The 23,927-nt window shown below is 36.1% G+C and overlaps 1 protein-coding gene across 1 annotated transcript in view; it reads right to left on the bottom strand.

Moving 5' to 3' along the window:
* Window positions 1-23,927, bottom strand: part of CRIM1 (cysteine rich transmembrane BMP regulator 1 (chordin-like)) — a gene marked incomplete at its 5' end in the record, with an annotated part of 91,406 nt that overhangs the window by 9,846 nt on the left and 57,633 nt on the right. The window contains 3 exons of the mRNA XM_009869380.1: window positions 1,740-1,949; window positions 5,785-5,906; window positions 12,684-12,840. Coding sequence (XP_009867682.1) covers window positions 1,740-1,949; window positions 5,785-5,906; window positions 12,684-12,840 — 489 coding nt within the window. The remainder of the gene's footprint in view (window positions 1-1,739; window positions 1,950-5,784; window positions 5,907-12,683; window positions 12,841-23,927) is intronic.

Here is a 23,927-nt window from a genome sequence, read left to right as displayed (position 1 = left end):
AAACCACCCATATTCTTAATGAAGATCTTTTGACTTTAAGTCCCTTTTGGCTTTACATCACCTGCATATCATGGAAAAAGGGAAAAATATAAGTAAGAAACAATTTGAGAATTAGTCTGAATAAATGTTGGTTAATATAAATCAAAGATAGCTTAAAGCATTCTTGGCATTTCAGAAAAAAAAATCAAACCTATCTGTAATGCAGGAATTCCAAGAGAAAACTATCATTTTCTGAAAAATTGGGGCTAGAAAAGTGACTTTGAGGTAATGACTCTGCATCTCTCAACCACTCTTCTACTTAATTATAAAGATGCCTATTCCAAATACCGTAGTTAAGGACATAAAAAAATTAAATGGATAGCAGCTCCTCTAGTCACTTAGGCAGCCTGAGGCTCACAAAGTGAGCTTCTCTTCACATTTGTAGCACTTTTCTGGAGAATAGTGTTTGTGTCCTTTGCTGTATGACATTGCCATGTAGAAGACACACAACTATTGTTTCATAGAATGATTTGGGTTGGAAGGGACCTCAAAGATCATCTACTTCCAACCCCCCTGCCATGGCAGGGGTGTCTCCCACTAGATCAAGTTGCTCAAGGCTCCATCCAGCCTGGCCTTGAACACTTCCAGGGATGGAACATCCACAACCTCCCTGGGCAACTTGTTCCACTGCCTCATCACCCTCCAGGTAAAGAACTTCTTCCTTATATCTAGTCTAAATCTACGCTCTTTCAGCTTCCACCCATTACCCCTCATCCTATCACTACAGGTCCCCATAAAAAGTCCCTCCCCAGCCCTCTTGAAGGCCCCCTTCAGGTACTGGAAGACTGCTATAAGGTCTTCCTGGAGCCTTCTCTTTTCCAGGCTGAACAAACCTAACTCTCTCAGCCTGTCCTTGTAGGAGAGGTGCTCCAGCCTTCTGACCATCTTGGTAGCTCTCCTCTGGACTCACTCCAACAGCTCCATGTCTTTGTTGTGCTGGGGGCTCCAGAGCTGGACGCAGTATTCCAGGTGGGGTCTCACACGGGCAGAGTAGAGGGGCAGAACCACTTCCCTCGACCTGCTGGTCCCACATCTCTTGATGCATCCCAGGATACGGTTGGCTTTCTTGGCCAATTATTTATGATCAGTGGAACTCAAGGAACCTGACTCTGTCTGATCTTAGTCTATTCATAAAGAACTTATGTATTTCTTCTTTCAAGGAATTATTTCATCTTTCACAGATTTGCTTAAGAGAAGCTTTTCCTATTGCTTACATTTATGAACCACCTATGCAATTCAGTAGTATTTACCTAAACTGTGTAGCTGGTCTGCTACCTTGTAACAGTCTTTTATTTCAGCTGCCACAACATATTACATTTTATGCAATGACATTCTAACTCACCGTGACAAAGGCAATACTAATTATTTTCTGGAAATTTTCTCAGTCATCTCCTTTGTTTATTATGGGTAACAAAACTATACATGAATATAAATTTGCTATTATAGCTAACAAACTAGAAACTTCTTCTAGTTTAAAGATTTCAATGTGTCAAAAATGAAAATGTTAGGACCCAAAACATGCTTAACCTTAAAATATTTAACTTCTTATTTTTCACATCTGAAATCTTAATGTTATATTTGGGCATAGAAACTTCCATATATATTACTGAATGACGAATGAGATTATTTTCGTGTATTAGGAAACAAAACACATGTGAAATGAAACCCAGTTACCGAGCGTACAGAAGAAAGCATGTTACCTGGACATGATGGGCAGCACTGCCCTGGGTGTATGGTGGGGTTGCCACAGTTCGGAACGGGGCAGGTGATCAAGGCACACATTTCCCGCCCGTTGTGACAGTAACATTCCCGGCAGCCGTCGTGCCAGCTCTCCTCGTTCTCGTGTCGGCGCCCGTCCATTGACAGGCAAGAGCCTGTCTTAACTGCAGGCATAAGAGAAGCTGTTGCCTCTGCACAGAAGTGAAGGGAAAAGCATCCTGATCAGCATGTGTTGCTTATGAAAATAAACATACCAACTTCATGCCTGGATTGCATTCATTTTTGAAGCAGATATAACATCAATTAAGTGATAATTCTATGACTTTTGCTTAGAAATAAAGTACCAACACAAATGAAAATTAAAAGGCATACTGAAGAGGATGGTGGAATGCAATGGAATGTATTTCCTTGGGAAATGTCTCCTCTTTCTGTTGCACCTATACGGTTTTTAATCATACAGAAATTCAGTACTGGCCAAATCAGATAAAAGAGAAATGCAGTGGAGGGAAATGGCAAAAAGCACAAACCATATTTAAGATGAAATATATAAATATTACAGTGTATTAGATTACTTATAATATGAGTAATAGCAGCAGAATATAAAAGCATTTACAAGAGCTAAGGATGGTCTTATACCATGAACGACAAAAAACTACAAGCAAGTTCTAATACGGTCATGCTAGATACTGCAAGTATTTCATAAAACACCTAGAAGAAATTGTTTACATTGCTACGATGAATGAGGTGTCTGGAAGATAACTGCTCTTACAATTTTATCCCTCATTCCTAGCTTGTACTAAGATGAGAATACAGTAACTTGGACTGCTGCATTACTTGCATTCAGCCAAAACTTGCAAGCAGTTGGTCTGCAGAGGATAAAAAGTCTCATTTGTATCTTAAGAGGTATTTAAGTGCTGCAGGATTCAGCCTCAATATATTATTTGTTAATCAGCAGAGTGAATTTAGACCCCAACACTCCCTCAAGCCAGTAGTGCATCAACCATGTTCTGCTGACATATATATATATATATAAGGTTATTTGTATTAAGTTGTTTAATTAATTTTCTGTTGAAAAAAGGGTGCAGTATGGAAAGTAGTAATGTTTATACATAATTTTAATAAATTGAGGGTTTTTTTTAGTAACACAAAGGTCAGCACTTCTTCAGCTGTGATATGAAGTTAGTTTGGTGCATGTTATCAGTAGAAGAACCCAATACACAAATTACATTAGTATTCCATTTTGTGAATTAAAAAGAAAAGACATGGCATACAGATAAAGTACTTCTTACAACACACTTTGTCCTATTGAATGAACAGATATACTATGAAAAAATTTACATTCAGTTACTACACTTTTATACTTCAGTATCACATTATTAACTTCTGTTTTAATTAATATCACTGGAATACTGTCCTACATTAAATGTTTATTGACATGCAGAAGTCTTAGATAATAATACCCTTCCCCTTCCTTGCTAAACAAAGTATCTGATGTAAGAAAACTTTTTTTTCCTGAAAGACTGTAAAATACACTCCAAAATTTGGAGAAGCAAACCAAGACTATAGGCAACTACTCAAAATTAACTTCATAAACTGAGATTACTTTCACTTTTAAATTTTAATTGAAATTAGTAGAAAAGATAATAGTTAAAGAAGAAACAAAATGCCCAAATACAAAACAGAAATAACTGGATAACTAGGACTATATAATCTCGGATTATAGCAGCTCACAAGTAAAAATGTGTCAGTGATGTGACACTTGTACAAAGAAGGCAAATTCAATCGAAGATACAAGTACAGGAGCACTGTAAAATTACATTGAAAACTCCTATTAATTAGGATTTTTTGCTACTGCTAAAGCACAATATCCAGTTTTGAACTGTGATGAGAGACCAAAACAACTGGGTTTATTTGATTTAATACACCTTCCCCCCTGAAAAAAAAAATAAAAAGACTTTGTGTGGCTCTAGTTGGAATCCCTTAAAAAGGAATGGTGCTTAGCTCTTGCATACGTTTGCTGAGCATATTGCTTTATGGACAAGAAGTAACTGGTTCAATTTGTAGAAAGGGAGAGAGAAATCTTAAAAAAAAAAAATTAAAATGCACATATTGGTAACCACAGGAAAACATTATTTTACAGAGGGTTAGTTTTGTTTCTTTTTTTTTTTCTTCTTTGTCTTTTGATAGTGAAGATTCGTAATAATTTAAATCTTAGACAAACATCTGTCAAGAATTATCCAGATACACTCTCTTATATGCAGGGGCAGAGAAATGGACTTTTAGTTTTCCAAGGGACTCCCCCAGCCCTGTAACTTTATAGTTCTACTTCTATTAATCCTAGCATAAGCTATTTCTGGCAGAAGCAATTTAGAAAGTGGAGCTAATTCACAGGCAGGGTATTTACCCATCCCTTCCTCTTACGTAGGGATTTTGGGTCAGAATTTTAACAAGGACTCACAGCTCCTCCAGAACAAACCAGTGATTGCTCTAATTGTTCTTGGGCAAGTTGCTAATGAAGTGATGCTGAGGTGATACATTCATGGCTTGGTATTTTTATAATTACAATAACAATAAATACTACTTCGGGGTTGAGTTATTTTGCTAAATATTTGTGCATGTTTTAAAATCCATCGTTGTTAAGGAAAGCACTTTAAAGTGTGCATAGTCATAATTGCAACTGAGGAGTTGCATCTGCTTATAGTCCAAGATGCAATTACGGCACAGTTAGGAGAACACCTTGCGTATATTCCATCACAGCATCACGACAATCAGGGAAAATGTGTTGATTGTAAACATAGAAACAAATGACAAGATGAGAGATGAAAACTGTCTTGACAGGACTCCAGCAGTCATCCTTTCTTGTTTAATTTTACATTTTTTTATTTCTAGTAAAAGTGACACACTGCAGCTTATGTCAGTGAAATCTCTCTCAACTTCTATCTGCAAGGTAAATCTATAACATCACTTTTTGGTTTTTTTTCTAGAAGTCTTAAAGTTTTGTTAAATTGTCTCTAGTGTGTGATGTCATGTGGCGAAAATCCTTCTGATTTCTATGATTGAATGTTTGCCTTTAACTACAGGAATGTGACTTCAGGAACTCATACACTTTTTTGCAGTCCTATATAGCTTGCCTTATTATATTTAATATTTTTTTTAAATGCAGAAAAAATAGCTTCTAAGAGAATTAAGAATGGAGTCATTATGAAAAGGAATAGGAAAATACTTAAACTCAGTTTTCTTTAGCTAGGAATCAATACATCCAAGTAAGAATCAAAGAAAATAAGCACAGAAGAGCAATTAGGATCAGAGAAAGCCTGAGCATAACCAAAAAATTATTAGATGCAACACGTGGATATGAGAAAGGAAGTCTGATATCCAGACTAATACAAAACACACACTGAAAAAGTCTTCAAAAAGAGACATTTTAAAAGCAGTACAAAACTAAGGCAGACAACTAGTGAACATCTTATCTCAATCTCCACCTTGAACTTGCTGGTCACAATTTTGGGATGTGGTGTGTGTGAAATCTTTTGCTTAAAAATACCCAGCCCTTTCTCCTACTCTCTCTACTCATTGTTCTTCGAGACCACCAAAGTGTCCAAGGAACAGCACTCTAATTTTGGGTGGTGTACAGGGCATCTATCAGATCCAAAACTTGAGTTTGTAAAGAAAAGATTGTGGTGAAGAAGTTGCTACTGAAAAAAATAAATAAATCCTCAACTACTTTATTTCTAGTAGTTACTTATTAAAAGCCTAATCTAATTTGTATCAATCATAACAAACGGACTTTTATGACTCTGTAGTGGGAGATGAAAGTGGAGCTGAGGCTTTCTGTTGAAGGCAAGATGAACATAGATAAACACCTGCAAAAAACACACTCCTTTGATCAAAGTTGAACTGACTCCCCCACCAGTTAGAGTATTTCAACTCTTACATATTCTGTGCAGTATTCCTTTTCTTCTGCTCTAGCTTCCACCTGCTTTGTAAACAAGTTGTAATTAGAGGTGGTAATGGACTCATACCTACCTCTGCACTTGCAGATAACGCAGCCGTGACTGTTCTGCTGGAAGCCCAATGGACAGATTTTACCACAAGGCAGTTCTGGACATTTCTTACACCGACAGATTTCACAGCCATGCTTGTTCTTCCTAAATGACCAAAATAATTTGTAAAAGGTCAACAGGTCATTTTAAATATCTACATGTCATGATCGTTAAAGCAAAAGCAACCCCTAGAGAAGTGACTCATCAAGTAAAGAAAATTATCCTTAACTGTCACCCTTTGGTTCAGTGGGTCCGTGGGCTGTATGGGACTCCATCCCTGGTATCTGCTCACTCCATGTGACTGGCAAAATCTCTGCATTTGGTACTTTCACATCATAGCAGATAATATAGACATATGTGCTTTTTATTACTATTGATGATCAATTCTTTTTTCAAGTAAGAAAGTAGAAAGAAAAACTTCTAAAACTAAAGAAATTGTAGGGGTAGGTAAGAATCAGTTGTGTCTAATAACACAAATTATTGTTAACTTTTTTCCTGCAACAATAGGTAAAGTATAGTAGATTTCCTCTCTTGCAAATGAAAACTACACAGAAATTTCAAAAAATGTTAAATAAGCAGACACAAAGCTTACTTGAAAAATAGCATGTGGAATGCCAATAACCCATATAAAAAGTAGCAGACACACAGGAACTCACTAAAATAGGGAAAAACATATCAGGAAATTGACATTTCTCTTTGAATACTACACTATTAAATCGTAGAATCATAAATGTTAGAAAAGACTGAAAATAATCAAGTCCAACCATCAACCCAACACTATCATGAGCACTAAACTATATCCTGAAGTGCCACGTTTACAGGTTTTTTGAACTCCTCCAGGTATGGTTACTACACCAGTTCACCGGGCAGCCTGTTCCAATGCCTCACCACTCTTTCAGTAAAGAAATTTTTCCTCATATCCAATCTAAACCTCTCCAGGTGCAACTTGAGGCCATTTCCTCTTGTCCTATCGCTAGAAACTTGGGAGAGGAGACCAACAACCACCTCACTATAATCTCCTTTCACGTGGTTGTAGAGGGCAAGAAGGTCTGCCCTAAGCCTCCTGTTCTCTAGGCTAAACAACCTCAGTTCCCTCAGCCATTCCTCAAAAGACATGTAATATACACCATATACACCAGTTCCCCCTCAAATAAAGACATGGGAGGTTAAAGAAGAACATCTAGGGGAATGGGGAAGAAATAAATTACATTAATATCTAGAAAAGCTTATTTAATTTTTAGTTAAAAGGCTGAGGAAACCAAATCATCACACAGTAGGATGGAGAATGAAGGACTTTCTTCTGTCCTTCTATCTATTTTTTCCTCCTTAATCCCTGTAACCACAGCCTGTTAAATATCAAAAGAAATGTTTCTTTCCATTAACATGCAGAGCTTCCAAACAGTGAGCTCTATTGAGCAGGTTTTTTTCAGACAATTGTGAAAGGCTTTTGCTTTTTTTGAAGATGCATGAACTCAAGATTTTCCAATTACTAACATCTGACAGTTTTAAAGAAAGTTAAAAAAAAAAAATCACTAACATGATGATTACTCCTTTTCACTCTAATATAATTTTAATACTTGTTTCTTTAGTCTCCTTTTTGTGACCAAAACATTACATTAAAATATAGATTTGTCCTCCATTACATCCCATGCTTTTGATAGGTCATAGGAGGCTTGGAAGTCATATCAGGCTTTCTATTACAGAAAAACACTTGGCACAGTGACAGTAAAGAACCGAACAGATGTAGTATACATCTGCAAATCTACCTAATTTTAGCACTAAAATAACACTTTAAGTGAAATGATCTTAGAGTAGTTCTTATGACAATTTTAGCCATTTATACCACCAACTGTTACATACATAGTTATCTTTAAATGTTATTCATTTAATTCAGTGTAATTATTCTTATATTTTGCAGAGAGTAGCAACATTAGGGTGCTCATTTCCATTTAAAAAAATATAATCATCTTAAGACTTACTAAATGAACATTTTTTAAAAAAAATAGGCAAGCATTGTGCATAATTAAATTAGATTCTATATTTAAAATCAGAATAAAAGTTGAAGATTATTTTCCAATTAGCTTGAAAAACGTTGGAAGTTCATTTTTTTTCAAGTGCACAAAGGAAAAATTATTCCAAAGACAGGGTTCCTGAAACACTGATATCAGCTTAAAATAGACTTAAAAACCTCCCCATCTTTATCTTACTCCCAGCTATCATACTATACCTGTAGTTGCAGTTGTATGTAAAATGCTTCTGTTACATAGATTTTTTATTAGAACTGTTTTATGCACACTCTAGTTAAAGAAAAAAAAAAGAGAAAGGAAAGAGTGTGCTTCATCTTATCTAAGTACAGAAAACACAAAAATCTGTAATTTTCCTCTGTAGAACACTATACTAAATGTAGGCTAAAAATTACTACTCTGCAACAAACAGAGTGTGAGCAGCTGAACATTATTCTTTTCATAATGCATTCTATTTGAAGATGAGCCGTGTGGTTCAGTGCTAGCCCATGGAGCAATCCTGATCCAAATGATGTTTGCACTGACCTCACACAACTCTGCAGGGGGGACGGTACGGCGGGCCGACAGCATGCCGCAGGCTGGGGAGTGCCTGGACAACGCATTAAACGGTCCAGATCTGATACCCTGTGAGTCAATGTCTGCTCAAGGTGCCATTTTATCACATCTAGGACTTCAAATGAATAGATTCAAATGGCAAGATCCAGTATTTCCGCTTTTTAACTTTAACCTGTCTACCATTTTTCCTCCTTTTCACTAAATTCCAGATACTTTCCATTTCTGACAATCTGAGTTTCCGTTTTGAAGTGTATTACTCTGTAATTTTCGTCTTCATCAGATGTACAAATTTTAAATTTGAAAGGTATACAGAGTAACCCCAGTAGATCCAGGAAATACAGCCTGTCTTAAAAGCAGAATGATTAGGGGACTTGAGGGTAAGTCTTATGGAGAGAGGCTTAGTGAGCTGGGGCTGTTCAGCCTGGAGAAGAGGAGGCTGAGGGGACACCTTATTGCTCTCTAAAACTCCCTGAAAGGCAGCTGTAGTGAGAGGGGTGTTGCCCTGTTTTCCCTAGTGAATAGCAATAGGACAAGAGGGAATGGGTTGAAGTTGAGCCAGGGGAAGTTTAGATTGGATATTAGGAGAAACATCTTCACCGAAAGGGTGGTGAAGCACTGGAATGGGTTGCCAAAGGAGGTGGTGGGGTCACCATCCCTGGACGTGTTTAAAAAACAGATGTGGCACTTCAGGAGACGGTTTAGTGTTAGGGTGGTGTAGGGCTGTAGGTTGGACTTGATGATCTTAAGGTCCTTTCCAACCTTTATGATTCTATGATCTTCTTCAACACTCTAATCCTTATTATTTTTTTAACTTTTTCCAACTCTTGTGTGACAGTAACACATGATTTCTTAGACACTGGCTGCTTCCTCCATGAGCTTAGAAAATCACTGGAATTTGTGCCTGAAATTTGTATCCCTTAGTGAATTATTCTTGGCACATGACTGACGCAGAAAAATACTTGCATAATACTAAGAACCTTTGTGTTTAAAGCACTCCTGCATCTCCTGGACAATATTCATTCCAGCAAAATAAGTTTTGCATTCCAGTAAAATAAGTTATTTGACAAATTCCTTTATATAAAACTAGACCCATCTATCTTTTTTCTCTTCAGCCCTCTTTGATTTTGTGTACACACAAACTAAGGGACTCTATAGGTCAAGAGGTTGCACTCAAACTCAGAAAATCAGTTTATTATGGTGCAAAGTATATTAGGCTGCATTCTTGGGCTCTTATCTTTCCCATTTTTACAGATTTCTCCTTTAAGGCCTTCCAAAATATTGAAGGCACATCTCACAAAGTGCAGCAAGCGAAAGCTAATAGAACTATTTCATTTTTTTTCTCAAAAAGGTATGCTTGATGATTTATATTTGTGTGTCAGAGCATAACCCTTAACATCACAGGTCAAATTCACTGCTGCAGGCCATCTTCCAATTATACATAAGGATCTTCCTCCTTTGTTTAGAACTTTCTCTAGAAAATCAGTTCACAGTTCATGAGAGAGACCATGACAGTCGGACCTCTCAAAATAGGCCAACAAGTTTCTGAATTAATCAGAGTTCATTAATTCATTAATTAATTCAGTTCACATGGAACAGCCAACTCCACTCAAGAATTAACAACACTAAAAGTAGCATATTAGACAACAGTACAGAAGAACCTTTGCTTAAGAAAAGGAAGTAAAAATCAGAAGCTGCAAAGTAAAAATATACAAGCAGAAGCAAGTGGTGCATCTTTACTGAAAGCTAAGGAAGGAAACAGGAACAAAGAAAATACTCTTTTTAGCAGTTATACCTGGTCTGGTCACTTACGAGGTAGATTTAAATACAGACTATTACTGCCAGGAATGAAGAAGTACTGTCTTATCTTAAAATAATATTTGCTTTTCTTGAAGATTCAAAATTTTGAAGGTAAAAAACTATTCAGTTCTTGACAGGTCATTAAGGTCTCTACTACGTTCCATTTAAAGTTGTAAAACTACTGCTCCTTGTCCTCTAACAAAAATTAGTTTAATACAAGCAAACCAGACAAACCTGCTAATTATGTGAGAGTGTTTCTTCCTAAATCCACGTGGTTGGAAAAGGTATTGTACAATAAACTAAAAGAATGTAACAGTAAACTTTACACATTTACACAACCAAAACCTAACTAGTAAGCTACTTTGCTAAGTATATTTCAGAACAATCCTTATCAGCATTAGAAAAACATTTTTAATGCTTCAGTGTGACATCTACATTGGGACTGCCAGCGAAGAAAACCAGTAGTAGCAAACTGAAAGAAACCAAAAGGAGAAACAAACTTGCCTGCTTTAGATACTGCAGAAAAGTCAAATAATAGAACTAGCTGAACAGAAATAAACACCTAGACCTTGGTTCAAGAATATATTCAAGTTATTTATGCATAAGTCTAAAACAGCAATGACAAAAGCCATTAAGTATTTCTTAATGGCTTTCCTGTATTAAAATGTTTGAATAGGCTAAAGCAAATGGTCTTGAAAATAATAATTTATTTATGCACCTGTAACATTAAAACAAAAAAACGTTTTTCCTGTTTCAAACTGAACAATATTCAAGCACACTGAGTAAACGGGAAGGACTTTTGTACAGACCAGTTGCCTCCGCACATGCATGCACATGCTCCTTGAGCATGTGGATGAAAAAAAGGCTTAGATTCTGCCCTGATAGCATTAAGTTATCAACCCTGCTACAGACAATATGGGTGCTGTTTCCTGCAAAACCTTCTATTATTTAACCAGAGGCAAGCCTGATTCTGTATCGCAAGAAATAGATGCAGGATTATATTAAATGGTATTACTTTACTGTGTTTTGCTGGACTCCTGTTATGTAGGTATTTTCAAATTACACTAAGGATGCCTCAAGGATACAAGTCAAGCATCCTTTCTCAGTGTTTGCCTCAATATTTTCAAGGCAAACTTACTCTTTAAAGATTTTTTTTCTTCTTTTTTGTGTGAGTGTGACTGTGTATTGCAGCATAGCTGTGGCATTATTGTTTCGTGGCATATGGATCTGCTTTTTGTTTGATGTAATGCCACCTCCTGTTTAGCACCATGCACAATGCAAGAGCTACATGGGCAATAAGAGGGAGGTCAGCCAGCATATTCACTGAAGTGGAAAACTACTCTGTGGCTAAGAATAGCATGAAGATTAAAGGAAGGTGTAAGGCTGGTATTCTGGCATTCTTTTTTTTTTAAAAAAAACTTTGGCAGCACAACTGGAGAAAATATAAATTGTTCACTGGCATCGTCTATCAGCAGAGCTGATTAAATCTGTGAGAATGTCACTATGTTACAGTTTGATTTCTTTTTTTAAAAAAGTCACTAGTAACCTCTCTGGTCATTTAGGTTCTACCATATTTTGATTCCGCTGAACTTTTTTAAAATTGCGTACTAAGAGAAGGACATACTACACTACATGTTTTTGTTATAAAAAATTGCAGCATTTATGAACAAGTGTGAAACAGAACTCTGAAATGAATCAGAAATTAAAGGAGTATTAGTATCAAACACTAAGAATCGCAACATTAGTAAACTTCCCTGCAAATCCTAAGAAAATAAATTGCATACAAACATTATCTGAAGATCAGCTGTCATGAGGTAGAAATGACACTGTTACGAAAAACAGGCAGTAATATAGCTTAGACCCATCTACAAAGGCAGCAGATTGATTACTAAGGAATTTCAGTGTAACCAAAAAGGTGCCCAGTTTTCATCCTCTTTTCCACGAATGAATAATGTAAATATTTCCTTTCATGGAGAAAGAACTCCAGAAGCACAGGTTTTGAACACATTTACAAAAAAATAAGAGACAGTATTGTTCTTTACAAATTCTGCAAAGTAGCTATCAGAAATGTCTCACTAAAACTAGTCTGCTGTCATATCAATATTAAAAAGAAAACCCTGACATAATAGAAAATCATGTGAATAAAAGAAATGGACTATGAAAGGAGAAGGTATCACAGCAGAACATGCAAACAGAATTTCAAAAAGCTACACGCAAGAGACATTGCTTGTAAGTAGCTTTTTCATCTTGTTCATCAAATACTTAAAAAAAAATTAAGCATTGCTTAGCTTTTATAACCCACCACTATTTTTTTAGTTGCTGTTTCTTAATTTGTTTACCAACATGCATCTTGAAGAATACCTTAAACTCACATCAAGTAATGATCTTTCCTACATTTCTCCCTGCTTTGCCACAAAGTAAAAACAAGTACCTATGCCTGGATTTTGCCTATGTTCAATACATAGAGGGATTGTATTAAATATGCTTTCAGAATGAGAATACGTACAAGTATCCAAAGGGACAGTACTTGTCACATACAATGGGTTTGCACTTCTTAGGCCGTGGTCGGCACTGACAGATCTCACAGTTGTGGACGTCAGTCTGGAAGCCGAAGGAACAGTCCAAGGAACAGCCCGAGATGAGACCGGTGCAGAGCTCCTCCCCTGCAAAGGACACATGCAGGTTATCACAACATGAAAACTCTTTACACCAGCCAAACTCATCTTTAGCAGACTAAATCTCTTCATATTTTTTTTAATACTAGCAAGACTTACCTTCAGAGAGTCCCAGTTTTAAAATATTTGACAGAATTCACCACTAATGACCCAAACCATAAGAAGTAGACACTACAGGATGTCTTCAGTTCCATTCAAGAACTTGGGGAATACTACCTGTACCCTAACCTAACCTGATTTTATGAGCAGATAGCCAGCCAAAGGAGTCCAACATCTGTGACTCTCTTGGCCTTTAATAAAACATTTAAAATAACACAGAGTTTCAACACATTATATGAATTTAATAGGTTTCTGTTCAATATTAAACATGTTTGTATCTCCTGTACTTATTTTAAATACAACTGAAAGGCTGAAATATATTAGCACCTTTTATTCTTTATGTTGTTTGTTGTCAATTGGTAATTAAAACCTGCTTTTAAAAAATATAATACCTTAAGATGTGATCTAAGCTTAGAAATACTAGACTAAAAGACCCATCTCTTAAGTTTCACTATAATGTTTTATCAGTCTCTTGTGGTGCAAAGGAGATTCTGGATTGCTGGCATCTCAATTTCTCCAGTACGGAGATAAATAATGGTCGTTACATTAACTGTCATTGAATTTACTATTTGAGAATGATCAGGGGTTTTTTGTTCTTTTTTGAAAAAAGAAGTGCCAGAAAGATGACTCTTAACATACTCTGAAATACCAAGTTCATTTACCGCTGCAGAGGTTAGAGGAAACAAAAAATGATGACTTTTGTCATCAAAACACAAGGAAGAAAAAAACCACAAAACCCACCATTATTATAATAGCCAAAGCGAGATCAGAATAGAATGAGAGGAAAATATAACTGAGATTCTTCAACAGAATAATATGCCGGGTGATGTCCAAAGGGCTGGCTTTCAGAGCGATGTTTAAGGGAAGGCTGATCTCCAGTTGAAACATCCACACCACTACAAAGTGCAGAGGGCAGCTGCTGAACAGCACTCCGCCAGATGCCCTCCTCATGTGCGCTCTGAAAACCACTTTCTTTTAGAGGTAGTAATGTTTAGAAAAAGGGTTTTTTTCCAAAGAGCAGATAAGCACATTAACTTATTCTTTTTCTTACACTGCTTCCATGGGTCTGAAATGCAATCTTCACATCTCTAATGCCGTAATATACTGACGGCAGACCACAGAAGGAATTTTTGCTCTACTTAAATGTTTTCTTTTCTGTCTTTGTAAAGTTGCATTTAAGATTGCAAAATACAGACTTAACCAGATATAGCTAAGCTAAGTATTTCCTTATTTATTCTATCAGGTTAATGCTCATTTGTTAGAGGGCATGTTCCTTAATACTTCAGAGATAGATTGGAGTCCTGGAGAACTTCTGTGGTGGAATTTGGCCAAAGAAGCGCAATGCAACCCAAGACCCTTATTATCCCAAACAGTTCTCAGTTTAAGTGAGATTAAGATCATCAGGTTCATGGCTCTCACGTCTCCACTTTTATACAAATTTTGCATCTGAAACAAAAAGGGTGCACTTTTTTTTTGTCATTCAGAATATAGAAAAAGAAATGTCAGATCTTTACACGACCTCTAGAGGCTGTCTTTGTCAGCAGAATACCAGTGTCACAAGATTTAAGCATTTACTCACAGTCAGATCTAACCTTTGCACAGCAATGGGAACCCTTATCTCAGTTTCTTGCTTTAGTCAAGAGAGAAACACATTTACAACGATCTTCATGAAGTCTTACAAGTTTTTGAAGGATAGAATTCAAGCTCATCTATGAGGAATACTAAACCTTTTTACTATGTAGACATTAAAGCTGATTCAAAAACATAATGCAGAGGAAATTCTTGATACTCCTCTCTGATAAAGATTGGTATTTGTGTAACAGAAAAAAAGAAAGATTTTTCCCTGAAGTAAGTTAAATAATGCAAATGGGTCTTTAATTTATGATGTCTTACACTGATGTTTGTACACTATTATTCCCTGACAGCATATAGTGATAATAAAATTAACTAAACCTGTTGTCACACATGACTTTATAAGGTAGTCCTAATTTTTAAAGTTAGATTTGAATTTTATAAAGAATGTAAGGAAAAGTAGACTTACACTGGAATAGCTCCAAAAATAATTAAGTTCAGTTATGACCTTTGATATGATGTAAATTATGATATCTCCTGCAGGTGTTCATTACTGATCAGTGAACAATCCTGGAATTGCACAGGTTGGATCGATCAGAACCATTAATTTTCTGAAGCATACTTTGTCACAGAGATATGTTTAGGTGGCTGTCCCATAAACGTCAGGTTCATGGAAGACAGGTCAAGGTACAAGAAGGTAAAAATGCAAAGGCATGGGAGAAAACAATAGCCATCTAAAAGTGAAAGGAAGAGCTGGCAATAAAAAAAAATAAAATCTAAATCAGTAGAAAGAACTTTTTTTTTTCAGTTGGTATATTTCTTTATCTTTGTCTCCAGATTAAGAAAAATTATCAAGGTGCAACACCCAGGTTTGAGCATGAAGTTATAAAATATGGCAAAATAATGATTCCCCAGAATGCCACAGCCAAATATATTTTTGTTTTCAGTCTTCTGCTTTGATTTGGTTAATGAAACTGCTTTTCATAGATGCAAACCAAGTCATTATGTGTAAAGTTAATATACTTGATTAAAAGGGTCAAGGACAGTGCTATACAAGCAGGAAAACAGTGTCTCCACCCAAGTAGCTTATGATGCTAAGTATACTTAAAACTCAAATAGTCACCAGAAGATCCAGTCTCAAGGCAATATCTTCCTTGCTTAATCCTTTATATAGTGAGGTGCCCTCAAAGCAATTTTCACTTTGTAAGGGGCCAAGAAAAAGCTCTTCAGAGGCTTGGGATGGATGACTGACTAACCACCACTGCCTTTCAGGAATGGATATTGAAGAGCATACAAAATATAGTCACAATTATGGCTATATCAAATGTACAGGGGAAGTTTGCTGAAGTCAATACAGACCACTATTCCCATCCAAACTTTCTAGTGTTGTCAGTGCTATGTGAGGAAATCAGAATAATCTCCACAGACCTCTGCTGACAGTTTTCTAATCAGATGCTAAAAATGATGCCTTCTGAGAAAATGGTTGTTGCTAAAATTAACAGGTTGTTGTACCTAAATTTCCGATACAATGACATTACAATCTGTGGAAATAGATTTTAAATAGTTTTTGAAGACAATTCCCTATAAAGAAATCTAGTATCAGGAAAATCAGAAAGTGAATTCTGGTCAGCTTTCTGACTTCACATCTAACCATCTTAATTTCTCCTACTGAAACATTATTAAAAACACAATAATTACAGGCAGTCTCAAATCTAAGTACCATCTGGCACACATAAAGAGTTTATATCTGCTGCACAGGTCTGTTGAAAACCCTAGTCCAGCGTTTTAAACTGGATACTTTTTTTCAGAAAACAGAGTGAACCATCAGCTTTACAAAGCAGAGCGTAGCTCTTGAAGCAAGAAAGCAAAAAGGCTGCAAGCCTATAGAATCAAATGTGAATCAAATTCAGTGTATGCAGTTGTCATCTTGACAATGTTTCTATGGCCTTAGCTATCGCTTTAAATTAATCTTTAATAAAATAATCATTAGTTCATTATGAAAGGATAAATATAAACAGTTTTTCTGCTAAAATTTTGCATTGCAAGTGACAAACACTAAAGAATAAAGAGAACTAGTTCATGGAAGTCAAATGGCAATGAACTGAGGAAATTTATCACCCAAAAATGTTAGGAGGTTTGAGGGCTTTTTCCACCTCTGCTTAGATAAATTTCATCAGGAACCTGAATCCCAAGCCATGGAATGTATTTTCAGACAACCGATCCAGCCCTAACTGGGCTAGTAACTGCTTAAAAAGTGTATCAGGGACAATCAAGCAGTCTGAGATGGGAGGATAGGAAACATTTTAAAAGCAGAAGGAAAATAACCTTTCAGAATCTGCACACCTGCACGTCACTGCATCTCTAATAGAATGGGATCAAGCTTCTGACCACATAGTGTAAGCCATCTTTATTTCTCTTACTGATTAGTTATAATGACATCACCTAGGGAACTCAACTAATAGTTAGATAAGAGGTAGACTAAACCAAAAGCAAAATGATGAATAAGAAACCAGTTAAAAGGAAGACATCTCTCATTGTGCTGCTTAAGAAAGTATCTGGCTGGAGAGTAGGAGTTCTACTATGCAAGTAGTAGAAATACATTCATCAATTTTTCTTATGGAACATGAAATGTCAATGAAGTAATGTAAATATAGAAAGCAATCCTTCTACACAAGGTAATAGAAGGGCTTAGGGGGATAAAATAATCCTAGTGGTGTGAAATGTAATACTGAACACACATAAGGACATGCCACCCATAGTGAATAAATAAGAATTGGAGCTACAAACTGAGTGTTCAGGCACACGTTATTGGTTGATGTCTGAATGATACTAACACGATATGACTTCAGAAAAAGATGGATGAGTTCCTGAATGTCTCAGGCTAATATAACTGTACTTTTACCACAAACACTTAGCTTTTTAATGCAAGGATGGACATCAGCTGAAATACCACATAGAATTCTGGAAGCATTTCAACTGAATTAAGTACAGCAGAAGGCTACGACAATAATAATGGAAAGGCTGTTTGTCCTTAACCAAAGACATTATTAAAATAGTCTCCTGCTAGTCATGAATACTCATTTGAGGACAAACATGCCCTGAATACTTACAGCAGTGAAACCAGCACAGACAACAAGGCCATTCACTTTTGGTTTACATTTGCAACCATGACTGCAAAAGCAGCAGCAAAGTCACTTACCAACAGGTCCACATTTATAGTTATAGTTTTCACTAGACCTCACTATACTGGCAAAAGCTATTGCTTATAGACTTTGATGCCTCTGAACACGGCAGTTTTAGCAACTACTTATTTCTGCAGTTTGCAACAATTTAACACACTCTATGCTGACTTGAATATGGGAATTTCAAATTATTGGGTTCTTTTGGATCAATTTAATCAATTGTCAAAAACCAAGTAGAAAACGAAAGAACAATTGAAGATGAATTGGTCTTCCAAAAAACATTTGTGAACTATTAATAAACAAACAAATATCAGCAGCATGGTTTTAAACCTCACCACCACTGCCCATAAACTTCTTTTAAATATAGTTTCTTTCTCCCTCTTTCTTCATCCACTCACAGCTTTGTACACACAGACTATAATAAAACGAACATTAGAGCTTCAGAAGAGCATGACATTGCTTAAGGTGAATCTGTTTGAGATATGGGGGATGGAAAAACACTTTCTATAGAAGAAAGCCTTAATAACAGATGATTACCAAGCTATGGTGAGGCTCTACACAGCAGACTGCACACATACTATGTGGTGTCTTTAAACTCTTTTCCAATAGGTATCTTATTCTCAATGCTAATATCAACTCTTGTTTTCAAAGGTTGTCAGATTACTCTACGACTGAGTCACTGACTGCTAAAAGAAAGAAAGATACGTACAAAAATCAGCATGTAAGAACAGCTGATATACTGACGTGACCTACTATAGTCCAGGGCCCACCCTGCAAACAAGATGATAACAAAATCCTGTCCCAGCATATGCAATGTCAGCAACTGTTACATTTGTGAGTATTTATTCAGCAGTCAGATATTTCAGATACAATGCAAGCTCTCCTTCTCAGGTATAGTATCTCAGAGGCAATGTATCTCAAAAGGAATCACAATTCTTTGGGCTAAATTCCAACCATCAGATGCACGACTCATTCCTGATTTCCGATCACTCACATCCTCCTCGCCTTACATGAACCTATGATTATTTGGAGTGTTATAAAATATTGCTCAAAAATCAGCCTGAAAATAAACAAAATTCAATTCCAGGATTTGCATGTTTAGGTCTGAGAAAGTTCTTCTGTTTCAACTTCTAATAGTTTGATTGTAATTGCAACTAACTCTTATTCTCAATTTGCTTTGTCTAGCATATATGTGGCATATAAAAAACTCTATGCTCTTAAACTAGAATTTTTATTTTTCTCCAGTTTATTAATTTACATATGGACATATCGATAATTTTACTGTAAAGACTGAAAGCCATCTTAGTCTAAAAAAATTTGAAAATGCATTCTGGAGATGCATAGCCTGTTGAAATACTTTCAGTTGTCAATCCTCTAATTCACAGATAAAAAAATAACTGCCAGAGAATATGAATAGATACTTGACAAAAATTATGTCAGTACTTCAACATGGCTTAGGCTGGTGTCTGTTTTTTAAACATTTGTAGCATGGCTACACAAAGCTAGCTACATACCTTCACCATCATTATTTTCTTGATGCTGAGGCTAGATCATATCAGGAGAACTGTTTCACAGTACCTTTATAATTAAGCACTCCTCAGCCGTCCTCTCGGTGCTACTGCTGGTTAATCTTCGGGGGTGGGGATCTGGGGAGGCAAATTTATGAAGGAGAAAACTAGGTTACTTATCAGTAACTGGAATTCTCTGAATATATTGCCTCCACAGATCCACACTAACCCTCCCTCCTTTCTTTAGAATTAACTCACGATTCACAATAGCTGGATAAAAATGGAGTGGGCACTGTGATGCTAGAAAACCCTGTTTAAAAAAAGAATCTTGTGAGTCCATTGAGGCAAATTTCCCCACGTGGATACTTGCTCTAAACAACTCTAGGATTCACATACAACACGACTTCATGAAAATGGTTTTGTAGCAGTGGTATCTCAAACGCGGAATTACTGAAAAATGATCAAGTTTACACAAATCTCCTAGCAGCACATTGTTGGTTTTTGCTTGTTTCCTCCCCCTACTCCCAAGTCAAGTGAAGTTATTCTCTGCTTCTATTGCATTAAGTGTATTGTAAGCATTACTAAAAAACCTTGCCAAAGACTTTTATTCTAGTGAGAAGACAGATAATATTTATTTGGCATGTGTAGTTAATCATAATTCTACCCTCTTCACAGAGCACTCCTATTATCTTCCACATGCGTACCTAGAGTTAGTATTTCTGTTCTACTTTGATCAGACAAAAGTAAATATTCTAAGTCTTAAAAAATTAAGAAACATACTTCATCCTAATTCTCCACTGCTGTATTTGATTAACTGAGGTCTAATATGTAATAGCTATTTCCTTTCACATCACTGCAGAAGAATAACAAAAAAAATCCTTTTTTTGCCAGGTCTACAAAATTATTCAAAAATCCAAGGTGCAATCTCCTTGCACTAAGGGAGACTACCTGGAGTGTCTTTGGTTTTGTATTTTTTTTTCCCCATGGAACCTGTTGCTAAATCAAGGTAACGATGGGATATAATTGTTACTAAAATAGAAAAGTGTTACCTAATTTATTTTTTACTTAACTATTTTCAGGAATTTTCCTCCGTCTGGAATGTACATTTTGTGTGATGAGTGTGTGATTACATGTTCCTCCTTAGTTTGATATAAAAAATACGTTTCTTTAAATAGACAAAGTTAACACTGAGGTAGTTTTGAAGTATTCAGATCATATCTCTGAATATGGATTATTTACAGGAATAAAGAAATAAAATATTCCAATTTTGGCTAGGAAGAACAAAAGGCTAGGAAACCCATCCCAAACTCAACTACTGAATAACTACCACATGAAGAAAAGGAGTTGAGCTGTATTCTCCTATTGTAATCCCTGCAAAATTTTTCTTAAGCTTTTTCCCATCATCATTCCATACACGTTTTTGGAGCCTTAAGTGCTGCTATTTAAGAACAGCCCATAGATGTACCTACCTATTTTTTCTCAAACCTTCCAATCTTGCCTTTTAACATTTGCACAACTAAACCAAGTCCCATGCTGCCAACCCCAAATTTCCTGTCAGAATTCCACTCAGCTTCACCAGCTATAAAAGGTGACGGTGTGGCTCGCCACAATAGTGAAGTCCATGCCTTAAGCAGAAGGTATCAGCACTCTGTCAAAAATATTTCTCTATCTATATATAATGCGTTCTAAATTTTGAATAGTGATTTCATGGTTTGCTTTGACAGACAGAAGAGACCGCAAAATTGAAGATGATGCATCATAATGTACAGGGAAAACAACTTATCTAAGCCTTCTACAATTGCATCTCTCCATAAAGAAATTGCCTGACAGTTGCGTCCTGCAACTGCAAAAGTAAGTCTTCTAAATGAAATAATTTTTAAAATTGACAGCAATACTCTAAATTCACTCAATTATAGTAAAATTTGAAAGGTTACAAAATACTAAAGCCACACATGCTTGCAGTTATACCCGGAACAGTATTTCATGTTCAAGTCATTTGTGTTAAAATGCTACAGTCTAAGTTGTAGGAGAGATTTTAAAGGCTTTTTATCTTTCATGAATACAATACAGGGCATAGACAAGGCCAGATAAAATACTGTCCCTCACTGAAGAATGATTTAGTGTCCAGCAGCAACTGTCGGATTTTAAACTCTATGTTACTGCAATCATCAGGCGTTACTCAATGTGCCCATTAGTCGTCTTTGGAACAACAGGAGTGCTGCCTCACAAATAGTCGATCGTTGGTTTTGTTTCATTCACCTAATGTACTCCTCCTCCTAAAGACTTTAATCTACTCCCTATGAAAACAAAGGCCTAGACATTCCAAACACAATAGCAATTGCTGCACCCTATAAGTAACAATTTTTTATTTGCTTATTTCTGTTTACTCTTGTATAATTTTTTTCCTTCGGTAATGCATTTCATGTTTTTCCTACTGTTTTAGTTTTATTCTTGTTATTTTGTAGCAGTTCTTCCTATATCTGGGATTATACTTTTTTCCTTTTATCCTCACATAGTGCTGCTTTGGCTTCTATCAGTCAGTGTGATCATTCCTTCTTTCATAATTTGTGGTTCCATCTCTACTCACTGGAACTTTGCCCCCATATCTATCTGTGCTCAGTATTTGCTCGGTGGTAGCTTTTTTCCTCCTTTCTCTTACAACTGTGGTCTCTGCTTTTTTAAATTTTATTTTACAGCACGTATGCTTTCACTTCAAGCTATTGTAATGTGTTTTTGTGTTCAGTGCAAAAAGAGGAAGAAGGATTAAGGACAAACTAAACTTTAATAAAATTGTATTCTAAAAAAGTTATTATTTGCTTCTTTCTCACTTCTTGTTTTGTAGTTGGCTTGATTCAAGATGGATAAACTTGAAAGTAGACTACAGCAAAGCATCAAACAAGTTTCATGGATAATATTTAGCTAATTATTTCAAATAAACCTGTTGTACTGATTTCTGGCTAGAGGAATGTAAATCAAATTATTAATAAGGAACAATTTACAGCTTTACTCTATCTTCCACTTTGTCATTTTACTTTTATTTTGACTGAAATAGACTGAAGTATAATGAAACTTCAGCAGAGATATCTAAAGAGAAATTAACAAAAAAGGAAATGATTGGAAAGAGATTAATAAAATAAGGATATTATGACTTCAAATGGTAATGGGGTACGTGGGGCCTTCCTTCACTCAGGCACGTTAAAGCTGACTCAGTTGAGCAGCTTAGACGAGAAAAAACAAGTAGGAACAGTAAAGAGGGCGTGATGCTTCCAAAAGCCCACACGAGGCTACATGAGCTAAAGATAATACACATTCTCATATTCTTAAGAAAGTCAAGATACAACTAAACTGGTTTGGATATGAAAGACATAAGATCTCAAAATGCAGAGAACTAGCAGAGTACATTTTCAGCATATTTGACCTGAAGCTCCTTTTCTTCTCAGTGCTCACACACTCCTTTGTCCAGAGCCTTGCAAGCAAAAGATGTTACCTGACAGGAAAATTCTACTTCTGTCATTTTAACTGATAACCACCAAGTAATGAAGACTTTCAAAGACTGTTATTTTTCTTCACTTCTTTAGAAAATAAAGGTTGCCCCTCTCTGAATGACTGAGGAGATTTTTAAGCAATCTACAACTCAAGTTACTTAAATGCAAAAAAAGATGACAGTCAAATGATACTACTAAGTTTGCTCCAGACAGTTTGCTACTCCAAAACAAAAAATAATTCCAAGCAAATCTGGCAAGAGAAAGATTCCCTTGTATATGTTTTGAAGCACTATTTCATCAGAAAACTCCAAGCAAGAACAGAGACTTCTTGGGATGTGGTATGTGTAAAGTGCAATATGGTAATCACTCCAAAGGGTGATGCACCAAACTGGCAGGAAGGACTATGTGCACCGACATAGATGATAAAACTTGCCAGGCATGCCCATCTTGTTTCTGTCAAACTCCTCAAAATCAGCTTAGGAACAATAAAAAAAAACAAAGGAAAAATCCAGTTACAATTTAAAAGCAGAACTTAACATTTCTAATTTTATGCTTTGAAAGAAGGAATTAAGGCATGTATGTTATAGCTTGGATGTTATCTATGGAAACTTGCCCTTGCCACAAATACAACTTGTACTCAATGGTATTATTTCTGTATTGCCACGATAATGACATTATTGCTTGCCATATATTTGTTATTAAGATGTCCTGTCGCTTAATTTACGGAAATAAAAAAAAATGCACATTTTCCCCCCAAAAAGAGTTTAACAAGCCAGGACAAAGCCTTTTCTTGCTCCTTAAACAAAACACCAATCCAATCCTAAAACACTTTAGTTTGTACCATTTAAAAATTTTATTTTGACCATTTCTGCTGGGGAATCTACTGGTTGAGTAAGTGGCTGAGAACAGGTGGTCTGAAATCAAAGGAAGAGAAACAGAGTAATACTTTAGTTTCAAAAGCCTCAGAGCCTACAAGGAAGCTGCATCAGTACAATAAAATTATAAAGAGAGTTTAAACCCATTTCTAGGCTGAGCTGGCAGCCACAGTGATGCATCCTGCATCTGATACTAGTACTTCACAGACGTCCTTTGTTGGGCAATTCCAACAACCCACCTGACCTTGCCTTGTATTTCATCTGTAAACATTGAACTCTTCAGGAAACACATACAGAAAATACATTTTTGCTGCCTCACTGATACACACAAAGTTCTCACAAGCCACAGTGTTT

The sequence above is a fragment of the Apaloderma vittatum genome, unplaced genomic scaffold, assembly GCF_000703405.1.
Source record: "Apaloderma vittatum isolate BGI_N311 unplaced genomic scaffold, ASM70340v1 scaffold20305, whole genome shotgun sequence".
Taxonomy (NCBI): domain Eukaryota; kingdom Metazoa; phylum Chordata; class Aves; order Trogoniformes; family Trogonidae; genus Apaloderma; species Apaloderma vittatum.
This window is presented reverse-complemented; position numbering and strand designations above follow the sequence as displayed.